The sequence below is a fragment of the Plecotus auritus genome (genome assembly GCF_963455305.1).
Source record: "Plecotus auritus genome assembly, chromosome: 1".
Classification (NCBI taxonomy): Eukaryota; Metazoa; Chordata; class Mammalia; order Chiroptera; family Vespertilionidae; genus Plecotus; species Plecotus auritus.
The window spans coordinates 63,299,220-63,312,398 of NC_137770.1; the positions used below are offsets into that span (position 1 = coordinate 63,299,220).

At 38.2% G+C, this 13,179-nt stretch overlaps 1 protein-coding gene across 1 annotated transcript in view; it reads right to left on the bottom strand.

The window, feature by feature from the left end:
• AP4E1 (adaptor related protein complex 4 subunit epsilon 1) overlaps window positions 1–13,179 on the bottom strand; it is a 78,214-nt gene that overhangs the window by 13,375 nt on the left and 51,660 nt on the right. The window contains exons 14-17 of the mRNA XM_080642556.1: window positions 11,740–12,042; window positions 9,724–9,838; window positions 5,778–5,901; window positions 273–528 (exon numbers count right to left, since the gene is read on the bottom strand). Of these exons, the coding sequence (XP_080498682.1) occupies window positions 273–528; window positions 5,778–5,901; window positions 9,724–9,838; window positions 11,740–12,042 (798 nt within the window). The remainder of the gene's footprint in view (window positions 1–272; window positions 529–5,777; window positions 5,902–9,723; window positions 9,839–11,739; window positions 12,043–13,179) is intronic.

The window sequence follows — 13,179 nt, forward strand, 5'->3', positions numbered from 1 at the left end:
TCCACCCACTGGGGTGAAATACTCTTAGTTATAGTTATAACTTTATTTGGGCCCTGCCCCTTGCCCTAGCTACTAGAGAGAACACTTTACTCAAGCTGAGCCAATTAGATTTTCACTTTCAGGAATACAAAGGTGTGTCATTGGGGGCTCTGGAGCTGGGAAAGCCATTTCCCACTATATATATAGGTAATGGCCAAGAGCTTTCATAGAACAAGGTTTTTTATATGAAACAGGGGACACAAACTCTCAGAGGAATATAACTGGCTACTTACCAAATTGACTGTACTTTCTGATCCTAGCCCAACAAATAATGATGATGCCAGCAGCTGCTTTTCTTTCTCCTCTTTAGATTGGGTAAGGAGTTGAGATGGGTCCTTTTTTGTTATAGTTTGGTCTACATTCTCTATTATGCTCTCTTGAGGAACAGGCGGAGCTTCAGTTTCATCACCAGTTTTGCTTTCCTTTTTTGGAAGATAGCCCTCTTTCCCCCACAATTTCTGTATACCTTCCAGCTTCAAGCTACTTGTCCTAAGAAGATTGATAATGAAATCAAGTCAATTTAAGTAACTGCTAAGCAATTACTTTCTTGTGGCATTTTTAAAAACCTATCCTTGCCACGGCCTTTTAGGAACAGCTTTTATATTTTATTTTGTATGCCCAAAGCAAAATCTAGATCTCTAGATTTTATTTTAGTTACAGCCAAACGCCCCTCCCTCCACCATCCTTCAGACAAAGGATTTAAGGCAACAGAACTCTAGACATAGTTTAAAATTTAGATCATTTAATTTTCATTTAATTGCTTACGTAAGGTGTCCACAAATAGAACTACTGTAAATCAGTTCCTTAACCCCAATGACTTTGCAAAATATCTTCAATTCTGATGAGTTAAAGATGAGAAATGACTCTTAAGTTTTTTAGCTATAATCACTCAATGAAAGCATTAACCCTACATAAATTCATCAAATAAAATCCTGTTGCAAAAAAAAAAATCATTAAAATCCACTCCGATGTGTAAACTTACCTTTGATCCAAAAGGTTTTCTTGATATAAACACTAGCTACATTTTCAACCATTACAATGTACCTTTATAAAAATGAAGTGAGGTTTGATTTATAAAAGAAAAAAGATTTTTGAAAAAAAGCATGAAGATTAGGAGGTTTTTATACCTGAGTTGAAGAAGAATTAAAGTAGTGATTAGAATTTGGGCTCACCTACTGCTGTCCCCAAAGTGACAGTTATGAATCTGCAGTGTCTAATATAACCATAAGTACAGGCTGAAACAGCCAAAGATTGCCTCTATTATGTTCATATAAGAACTATGTGTCCTTGGCACTTGGCTCATTTAAGTAGCCCTGTTGTGGTCCAAAACAGCATTTTGGAAATTTGCACTACAAGATAGGCAGATCATAAAAGAAAGACTCAGAAATGTTTGTACTGATTATTATTCCCTTCTAATTTGTTAGAATTGTGATCACTTTGATTTTCTGTACAATGCCAGTAACAAAAATAGGTAGTTATATTCCATACTGAGCGAAGAACTAATAGCTATTAAGTACTAATTGGCTGAAAGAAAATGTGAATGTTAATAAAGAATGATCTACAGGGAATCAGTCCATTCCTCCTCAATAAATTTTGCTGCTAAATGGTCCTTTACAAGTATCTTCATTTCTCTCTTTCTTTCAGGTACCAAAGAATTTTCTAAAAAGTTATTAAGCCCAGCCAGGATTGCTCAGTTGTTGAGTGTCAACCTATGTACCAGGAGGTCACAGTTCGATTCCCGGTCAGAGCACATGCCCAAGTTGAGGGCTCAATTCCTGGCGGGGGGGGGGGGGGGGGGGGTGCGGGGGTGCAGGAGGCAGCCAATAGATGATTCTCTCTCATCATTGATATTTCTATCTCTCTCTCCCTCTCCCTTTGTCTCTGAAATCCATAAAAATATATTTTAAAAAATAAAAATAGCCCAACCAGCATGGCTCAGTGGTTTAGCGTCAACCAAGAGGTCATGGTTCAATTCTTGGTCAGGACACATGGCCAGCCTGGGCTGCAGGCTCAATCCCCAATGGGGGGCCTGCAAGAGGCAGCCTATCAATGATTCTCTCTCATCATTGATGTTTCTGTCTCTTTCTCCCTCTTCTTTCCTCTCTGAAATCAATAAAAATATATTTAAGTAAATAAAAGTTATTTAAAAAATAAAAACTGTTATCAACCTCTTACGAGAAAACTGGTTGTCCTTGCATGAGCAGATCCAAAAGTGCTCATGGTAGCCACTAAAATGACTCCCAGCATCTCTAGGGTGCTCACCAGCAGCAATTCAAAGGGATTCATAATGTTCACAGCAGGATTACAGAGTTTCTATAACCCAGTTTACCAAGACATATCCTTTAATGATTTTTTTTAAAAAGCAAGTCCCCAAGTTTTACTAATAAATGATTCAAATACTAGTTTTTAAAAAAAGGCAGGTGTGTTGGACACCAGTATGCTCCATACAGGTCTCCTTTCAATGCAAGACTATTGTCCCTGCTGTTGGCAGTGCAACCCCCTCACTGCATTAGGGGCACAGGGCCACCTCACTAAAGATAACGCTGCTTCCGGAGCAACTCACACAGAGCAACTCACATGCAGTGACTGATGAACTTAAGCACAGAGTCCTGTCCTCCCATTTTGTCCCACCTGAGGATAACTCTGAAGGGCCATTCTAGCTTCAGAGCTCCCCATGGGGTCAGTAAAATCTGTCATTGCACTGCATGGCATCTTAACTACTTCCTCTGCCCAAACCTGCTTCTTTCCCCTTCCTTCCATAGGTATTGAACTCAAGGGCACTCCTTAATATTCTACACGCCAAATTCCACCACACTGTGTGCTTCTCAGGAAACCCAACTCCCAATAAAGGGCAAAATGAGAAAGGGGAAGAAAAATAAGCCTAAAAGTAGCCTTGCGCTATTTTAAAGGTTTTTCTGGCTCATTTCATCTGCACAACATGCCTCTCATCAACATAAATTTTCTTTGTCATGCATTATATACAGACAGTCTAAAAAGCAGGCAAGTAAATAAGAGAGCAGCATAAAGCCTTCATATACAAAATATGACATAAAACATATTGTAAAAAACGTTTTTAAATATGAGTCGGTCTGGATTTTGATAATAAAAAAAACAACCTAATACAAATGGTATACTTTGTATTATTTTGGCTCAGACCACTCGAACACAGAAGTAAATTCTGGCCAAGCAACCTTCAAAAGATTGGGGACATATTTTAAACTCAGCTCTAGGAATTCCCCTTTGAGGTATGGTGCTGCCTATAATAGGACTTAGGGTAAGAAATTCTAAATTGGGCTGGCAACTGCTTTACTATCAGCTTGCCAGAGAATACAGAAGAGTGACTGTCTCCTCCCTAAAGCTGATTCACCTGGCCAATTACCACAGAAGGGAGATTTTCATATACATTTTACTAATTTTCTTTCATCTCTGACACTTCTATTATAGAGAAAGGGCAAATAGCAATATTAAAATATTTCCTCTAATTAACTCCCTTTTAATGTGCACGAATTTCGTGCACCAGGCCACTAGTCTGAAATGAGTGAGCTGTGGTCCTCTTTGGAAAAGAATTGTAAATGTACCCTTGTGTTCCATTTTATGGTAATACAGCATATGTGTAATTCCTTAACTGCTTTGCCAAATGCCCTTTCTCTAAGAGTAGTACATGTGTGCACATAGAATTTACAAGGCCCTGTTTAGTATTTAGTTCAATACTAAAAAGCAGATGCTGTCAATTGTTATGCAGGTAAAAGGAACTACGTCTCCTCCCTGGGTTTGGAGCGTTACTGTCTCTCCTTCCCTTACCCCTCAGTTCCCTGTTTGAGGCACTTAATTGTTATCACCTCCACTATCACATGCCTACAAACCATACCTGCTTCCCATGCTTGGAACACCAAAAATTAAATGTCTGAGAAAAAAATGGGTGTCCACAGAGCAGGAAAAAAGGCTAAGGAAGAGAATTTGAACTTATGCCACTTCATTCAGCATATCATTCTATATTCCTCTGATCTATGTGTCTTTGTTCTGAGAAATACTTCTTACAACCACCTCCCTGGAAGACCGACAAATGCAAAGATGAACATTAAATAGGGTGAATGACTTCTTAATGAATATATGAAAACTAAAAATTCAAATGTCATCTTTGAAAGTTGTCACCTGTAAGATTTTATCACATTTATTCCAACAATGCTGCCATTACTCAAAACACTTGAATTCTTTTAGAAGAAGCTCCTACACAAACAAGGAAGCCATTTTCATTTACTTCATATCACAACAGAATACCGACCAAAGTCATCCAGATTGATCAGAAATTTTATTTGATAAACTCAGCTTTTGCATAATGATAATGATGACAGCTACCATTTATTAATCACTATGTACTCAGCTATATGAGGCACTTTGCATAATTATCTCATTTAATTTAATCATTTTTCTGAGAGTAATTTATTTATATTTCCAAAATCAAAACCTACTTTAAAAGGTTACCATTTGGCTGCACATAAGACGTTTAGACATCTGTATCACCAATTTTCAAGGAAAAAAACTCTAAAAGCATTTTGAGTAAAGCACACAACTTCCTCAGGTGAAGTCTATCACCTTAGTTTATGTTCATCTCTATATCTGTCAATCTTCCAATGAGATAGTTATGAAAAGTTGATTATGAGAAATGTAGAATTATATCCTCAATATTCACCTGGGTATATAAGTTGTGATATACTTCTTTAAATATATTTTACACACACATATATACACACATATACATACAATATGTAGTAATAACACACACATCATTACTATGTGTAAAGGTTGTATACATCCTATGCTGTCTTGGAAATAAGCAAACTCACTCTCTTTTTTATTTTTATTTTTTTGTTAATCCTCACCCAATGATATTTTTCCATTGATTTTTAAAAAGAGTGGAAGAGCCCTAGCTGATTTGGCTCAGTGGATAGAGCATCGGCCTGCAGACTGAAGGGTCCCAGGTTCGATTCCAATCAAGGGCACATGCCAGGGATATGGGCTCGATCCCCAGTAGGGGGGTGTGCAGGAGGTAGCCAATCAATAATTCTCTCTCATCATTGATGTTTCTTTTTTTTAAATACATTTTTATTGATTTCAGAGAGGAAGGGAGAAAAGATAGAAATATCAATGATAAGAGAGAATCACTGATTGGCTGCCTCCTACACATCCCCCTCCCCCCACTAGGGATCGAGCCCACAACCTGGGCATGTGCCCTTGACAGGAATCAAACCTGGGACTCTTTAGTCCACAGGCTGACGCTCTCTCCACTGAGCCAAACCAGCTAGGGCATCATTGATGTTTTTATCTCTCTTTCCCTCTCCCTTTCTCTCTGAAATCAATAAAAATATATTTTCAAAAAAGAGAGAGAGAATGGAAGAGAGGGAGAAAGACAGAAAGAAACATCGATGTGAGAGAGACACATCGATTGGTTGCCTCCCGCATGCACCCCGACCCAGGCCGGGGATCGAGCCTGCAACCGAGGTGTGTGGCCAGAATCGAACCTAGGACCCTTCAGTCCATGGGCTGATGCTCCATCCACTGAGCCAAACCAGCTAGGGCGCAAACTCTCTCAAAGTATAAGGATATTCTGTATCGTATCAACACTTTGAGAGCAAGTAGAAACAACAGCCCAAGCAGAATTTAGCTTTCAGGAACCCCTCTACATTTAAAGACATTTAAATATTCCCAATGTTCTCAATTTTGATAAGAAAGGAACTTACTCTTTCAGCCCTGTCTCTGCACTGTTTCCAGATACATCTGAACCCAAAGAAATGCCAGCAGGAGACTGTCGTCCAGTAAAGCCAGATGAAGAAAAGGAGAGTCCATATGGTTCAAAATTGAGAACTAGAAATTTAAAACAATAAGAATGGTTCATATTTAAAACAAAGCCAAAATTATTTTTAAAAAGGCAAAAATTATCAAAGTTACCAGTTATTTTATTTATTACTGAAATAAAATAACTGAAGACTAGAATCCAGTGACAATTTTTAAACTGGAAGGGAACTTGGAGATGATCTAACCAAATATTTATAATAATAATAACAAAGCAGCTATGATTTATTTAATACTACTACAGTCTTCATACTGTTAGCTGATCAAAGACAGTACTTCATTTTTATCATTTTACCTCCCTTAGAACCTAAAAAAAAAAAAAAACTCAATTAGGAAAGACAGCTAATAAACCAGATCTACTGAAAAGTTGCTGCTCTCAAGCAAAAATGTTTAAGCAGCTATGAATGAAGAGATGACTGTATTTTGCTTAACAAAATGGCACATTCCTGTACCGAATAGACTGACATAGCCCTCAATGTTAAATCTCCCTTACTGATGAAGAACAGGTTTACTCAGGTTCAGATTCCATTGAGCCTGTATACCCAAATGAATTCGATCAGAGCCATGAAAATTCATATTGTTATTGTGGTAGAGCAGATGCCAATATACATTCTCTTCTTTCTAAGTAACAGAACCCTTGATTCTTAGCTAGGTACATGGCCACCCAGAAAAGAGATGACATTTCCAGACTCCTTTGACATCTTTCTTCCCTCCTTTCCTCTTCTATATTCATGAAGCCAACATTAATCCTAGGCTGGCTATTTATGATTTCTTTAATGGGAAAGAGCAATAACCTTCTGCTTTGTATAAAGTCCCACTATGTATATTTGTTTTCCTAACTGCCACATTTATCTTTTTTCTTCTTAAATCATAAAAAGTACCTAAGAATATATTAATGTGGATATGCTCATTTTACAAATGAAGAAATTGTGGCAAAGAGGTTGCCATGAACTTACCCAAGATTACAAAGATAGGAAATGATACAGGCAGATAAGAAAGAAAAAAAAAGGAATCAGGCACTTTGGTTCCAGAGTTTCACTCTCAACTACTATATTACATTGCCTCATCCAAAGAAACATAGCCCTCAGTGTGAAATCTCCCTTACTGACAGAGTACCTGACCCAAAGAGTACCAAATAAATGTTTGTTAGCTAAATGAATGATATAGAAGAGGAATCAATGTGCAGTAGAAAAAAGTAATGGGCAAATTGATAATCAGGAGAACTGAGTTCTTGATGTAGGTCAGGTGTTAACTAGGTATACCAACTAGAGTCCAGCCTTGGGTAAACTACAGCCCGCGGGCCGGATCCGGCTGTTCTATCCGGTTCTCTTGCTCTCCCCTCCGCTCCTTTACTTTGAATTTATATTAGTTCACAAAAACACTCCATCCATGCTTTTGTTCTGGCCCTCTGGTCCAGTTTAAGAACCCATTGTGGCCCTCGAGTCAAAAAGTTTGCCCACCCCTGAACTAGACCCTCATTTCTTTATAAAGTTAAGAGTTCAAACTAGGTCAGCAGTTTCCAAATGCTGATGTGACAACCAGAATCAAGCTGACTTCACCGAACACCCACAGGCCTTTGTGTACATACAGCCAAGCTTTCAGAGACTTAGATACAGAAGGTATAGGGATAGGGCTATGTCCTGTCTTATACTGATTTCTCTCCCCATGATGTAACAGATAGCCTAAGCTCATGAAATTTGGATTTCACTTTAGAAAACTTTTGAAAAATAGATTTTGGAAGAGAAGGGAAGAGCCTAATTTGAGAACTTAACCCCATTTATAATGATGTTCTATGGGGAAAGTACTTGGCGAAGGAATTCCAGGACTATCTATTACATTTATATCAGCCACTTAGCTTATTTTAAGAATAGAGACAGGCAGTGCCAGGAACTAGGCTCTTCGTCCTATCTCCCCTTCCCTAACCCACCCCTGAATTGTAGTAATAGCAGGCTGATGGCCCAGACACACTGAACATAAGGAATGTGGCAAATGGACCACATCTCCCACTCTGGAACACCAGATTTTCACTCCTTGCCCTGGATGTCATAAGGCTATATGCACTACAGTCACAGGTCGGGCAATTATAACTCAAAATTTTATTTACCACCCCTCCACACACACACACACACACACACACACACACACACACACACACACACACACATATTCCATCAATACAGGGTATCACTGTGCTAAACAAAAACTTTAAAAGAACAAATACTTCTAAAAAAAGATAACATCATGCCTATTATTAGTGTTTATACTTTTGGGTCTCATTTTAGGATCAACCATTTAGTTGTACTCCTATGCCTAGCACAGAGTCTGGAAAATATTAAGTACTCAACAAAATCATTAAATGATTTAAATTAGTGGTTGGCAAACTCATTAGTCAACAGAGCCAAATATCAACAGTACAACGATTGAAATTTCTTTTGAGAGCCAAATTTTTTAAACTTAAACTTCTTCTAACGCCACTTCTTCAAAATAGACTCGCCCAGGCCGTGGTATTTTGTGGAAGAGCCACACTCAAGGGGCCAAAGAGCCGCATGTGGCTCGCGAGCCGCAGTTTGCCGACCACGGATTTAAATCATTAAATAATTTCCTCCTTACTAAAATCATGACAGAAATCTTTCCTTGACAGGCTACATTTCTTATATGTAGTTTAAGTTATTCTTTCCTGTCTTAGCTGTTCCTAACATCACTCATCACATATTTTGTTGGAGGAAGTGTTCTAACACACTTAAGATATATAAGACTGCACAGAATGAAAATGAAACTCACTAGTCCATAGAACCAGTTTTTTCCTGAAACTGTTTCACAGGTATGCTCACACTACTATCTGTCAGCCCTCTATCACAGTGACCAACATAATAATTCCACCTGCCAGGTCTTTTGAAATTCCTGGATAGCTATCATACCTTAGGCACTGCTGTATAGAAAGCCTATGACTTTAGGAATACCTCTAGGCTAACTGTTTTTTCCTGGGTTTCCAAAGACCTAGTCAGGGTAAACAAGTCACAACAGATTTAAAGAGGAAAAATAGAAGTAAATACCCTCAATTATTTACTTTTCTTTTTTTAATATATTTTATTGATTTTTTACAGAGAGGAAGGAAGAGTGATAGTCAGAAACATCGATGAGAGAGAAACATCGATCAGCTGCCTCTTGCACACCTCCTACTGGGGATGTGCCCGCAACCAAGTTACATGCCCTTGACCGGAATCGAACCTGGGACCCTTCAGTCCGCAGGCTGATGCTCTATCCACTGAGCCAAACCGGTTTTGGCGATTATTTACTTAAATGCATAAAAAAAGATGTCCCACCCTGGCCAGTTTGGCTCAATGGTAGAGTGGCGGCCTGCACACCAAAGGGTCTCAGGTTCAACTCCTTGTCAAGGGCATTACCTGATTGCAGGTTCGTTCCCCAGCCCCAGTATGGACGCATGCAAGAGGCAACCCATGGATGTGTCTCTCTCACACTGATATTTCTCTCTCTCTCTTCCCTCCCACCCCCTTCCACTCTCTCTCAAAATCAATCCTTACCCATGGATATTTTTTCCCTTAAGAAAAAAAAAAGATATCCCTATAACCTAGCTCCGTGGTTGGCAAACTCATTAGTCAACAGAGCCAAATATCAACAGTACGATTGAAATTTCTTTTGAGAGCCAAATTTTTTAAACTTAAACTTCTTCTAACGCCACTTCTTCAAAACAGACTCACCCAGGCCATGATATTTTGTGGAAGAGCCACACTCAAGGGGCCAAAGAGCCGCATGTGGCTCGCGAGCCGCAGTTTGCCGACCACGGACCTAGCCTATAAACTCATAAAAAATTACCTTTTTCCTGGGAAAGCTTTTCCTCCTGCCGTTGGTGGTGAGGTTTGTAAGGTGCTGCCCCCTGACTGAGTTCTTCAGCCACATGACTATCCAGAAAAGATAAGGAAGCATCTACCTATATTAAATTGAAGCAAAAATCAGGAATTAAAAAATTTACCCTAAAACAGTAGACTATACATTCACATAAGTACTTTCATCAGCCCATATATCCTAAAAACATTTTTTAGGTGAAAAGCAGAGATTCAATTCCAAAAGTACTACCTAACTCTGTAGCTTTCTGAAACATCTATAATCAAATCACTCAGCTAAGTCATGTGCAGTTATTACTAATTTCACTGCACTGAGGAATACATTTTTGAGTACCCAATATATTAGGGCATCATGTTAGGTCCTATGATAGAGACAAAAGAAGACACAGTTCCTGCCCTCATGAGACTTGTAACCTACCAGAGGATAAGACACATCAGATACTAGAGCTATAATCTGTATTAGTTTCCAGCTGTTGAGGGGTAAAAACAAGGTGCTGACAACACTCATTCCTTTCTGAGGCTCCAGGGGAGAATAAGTTCCTTGTCTCCTCCACCTTCTAGAGGCCTGCCAGCATTCCTTGGCTGTGGCCACATCCCTCTGATCTCTGTTTCTATAGCTACTCTGCCTTCTCTACACTGAACTCTTGCCTCACTTTTCTAAGGGCCCTTGTGATTATCTCATGCCTACTTGGACAATCCAGGATGAAATCCCCCCATCACAAAATCCTTAACTTAATTACATCTACAAAGTCCCTTTTACCATGTAAGGTAACATACACACAGGTTCCAGAGATTGAGATGTGAACCTCTTGGGGAGCTATTATTTGGCCTCCCACAGTGCCTTTGATTTAACTATCCAATTCCTTTCTATCTGAAAATGCTTTTTCAAAAATCTATGGAAAATTACTTAACTAATTTCAACAGGAATAGAAAAGTACAAGAGAATGATTAAATGAAAAGAAAAAAAAACAAGAGATGGAGAATGAGTAAGGAAAAAAGGAGAAGAGAAAAAGTAAGAAGAGAAAGAAAAATGAGATATACACAAGAGGATAGCAGTGATAATCTCAGAAACCAGAAACTAGCTTCTCCTGATTTAGCCAAATGTATGCAAACAGCTGATAATTTAGAACAGCAAGTAAGTCTCAAACATTTAAGTGGCTTGTCACACTCTGAATTTGGAAAGGTTTAGTTTCACAAAGATTCTTGGAGAAATGAGGAAGTGAGGTTATTTCCTAGTTTAATTTTATATACAGCATATTTATTGATCATCTCAATGAACATCTCTGAAATGTCTACCAAATGTTAAAGCAAGGCCTCTGCCTTTGAGGACCTATTGAGAGAACAAAGGAACAAAGCTTCAAAATTAATACAAGTCATGAAAATCTGATTCAGAATTAGTGGGAATACTGCCCATCCTCTCCTCTTTATCAACTATATGACATCTAACATATAAAATTTGAGCAAATCTGGTTTCCTTTTGGAAGTTTTCTGATTTACACCAATCTGAGGGACAGACTGGTACAAATTCAGAGGGTGAGCAGTAACCGAGTGCATTGGGTTAAAAGGGGTGGTGGCTAAAAGGAGGTGAGAGAAAGGTTGGCGGCAGGTTCCAAAGTGGTAAAGAATTTAGACAGTGGATGGACGAAATAAAATGGAGAACTATCTTTTACATTCTCAAAGAAAAGAGAGGAATAATAAAACAACATATTAGAGTTCAAAGGAGATCAAAATTCTTGAATTATTATATATTCAAAGAGATTGTCAGAGCACAAATCCCTTCACTGCAGTTCTTCAGAAGAGACACTCTTCAATTCCTGACTTAGGATCACTACTGCACAGAAGCTCTCAAATTCTCTTATACTAGTGTGAGAAAAATTCCAACCTACAGAAACTATATTTTGATATATTCCTGACATATCACAAATGCAAAAATTATTCTGTTTAAAGATTATGCAATTTTTAAAAAGGTGGAACACAAATGTCTTACCACCATGTCTTCACAACTCCTATTTACTGGAAGCAAACTCTTCATAAGTTCTGCATTCTCATGCAAATGCTTTAGTTCAAATGCATGCTGTCTCAGACAAGTATCCAAAGATACCGTAAATTCCTGGATTAATCTCTCAACAATGTTAGAAGAGTGTGCCTGAGGTGTCAACTTAGTCACAGCAGCAATTAGCCAGGCTTTTGTTTCTGAAGAAATGGAGTCATTCATAAGTAACTTGTAGAGCTTGGTTATAACTTCTTCTGGCGTTTCCTTATCTAAGAGGTAGGAATACTCCCCTAATACCTATGAGTAAAACAAGGAGATGTTTATATACAAATATCACGTTATACAGCAAACTATACTTGGAAATCTAAACAAAGTGCCTATTGCTAAAGTGAATTTAATTTAGATTAAACATATTCTCATAGTAAAAAAAATACATTAGATAAAGATTAAATTGTACATATTAGTTCAAAATTATACCAAGATTGGAATTCAATACAAAAATGTTTTCTACATCTTGATCATTAACAAAATACAAAACAAACACCTTTACCAATTAGCCTTCTTCTGAACTTCCACGTTTGGTTGTTGGTTTTTACAAGCATTTTCACATTCTATTATTACTTTCCAATAAAGTATTTAAATGAGTGGTTCTCACATGCTAGCATACATGAGTCACCTGAAGTGTTTCATTAAAATATAGATTTCGCCCTAACTGGTTTGGCTCAGTGGATAGAGCATCGGCCTGTGGACTGAAGGGTCTCAGGTTCGATTCCGGTCAAGGGCATGTACCTGGGTTGCGGGCACATCCCCAGTGGGGGGCGTGCAGGAGGCAGCTGATCAATGTCTCTCATCGATGTTTCTAACTTTCTATCCCTCTCTCTTCCTCTCTGTAAAAAATCAATAAAATATATTAAAAAAAATATATATAGATTTCTAGGCTCTAACCACAGATACATTAAAAGAGATTGTCAAAGAGTACAAATCCCTTCATTGCAGTTCTTCAGAAGAGACACTCTTCAATTCCTGATTAGGATCACTACTGAACCAAAGCTCTCAAATTCTCTCTCAAACTAATGTGAGCAAAATTCCAACCTACAGAAACTATAGAATGCCTGTGGTGATAATCTGCACTGCACATTTTGAACAAGCATCAGCTGATTCTAATGAAGATGACCCACAGAACTTTGAAGAACACTGATCTATGTTACATATCATTTTTCTTACATCTAACTTATCCAGGAGATATATAATCCTACTGGTCTAAAAATCACTAATAAACTGACAACTCATGAAGTGTGAGACCTTTCCTAAATAGTATTTATTAAGTATTTTCATGTCGTTGGTGTAATATTGGCACTAGCAAGAAAAAAGAGGGAGGTGAGGTGACAGTCAAGGGAAGATGTATCGCTTAGTAACAAGAAGAGGAAGAAAAAG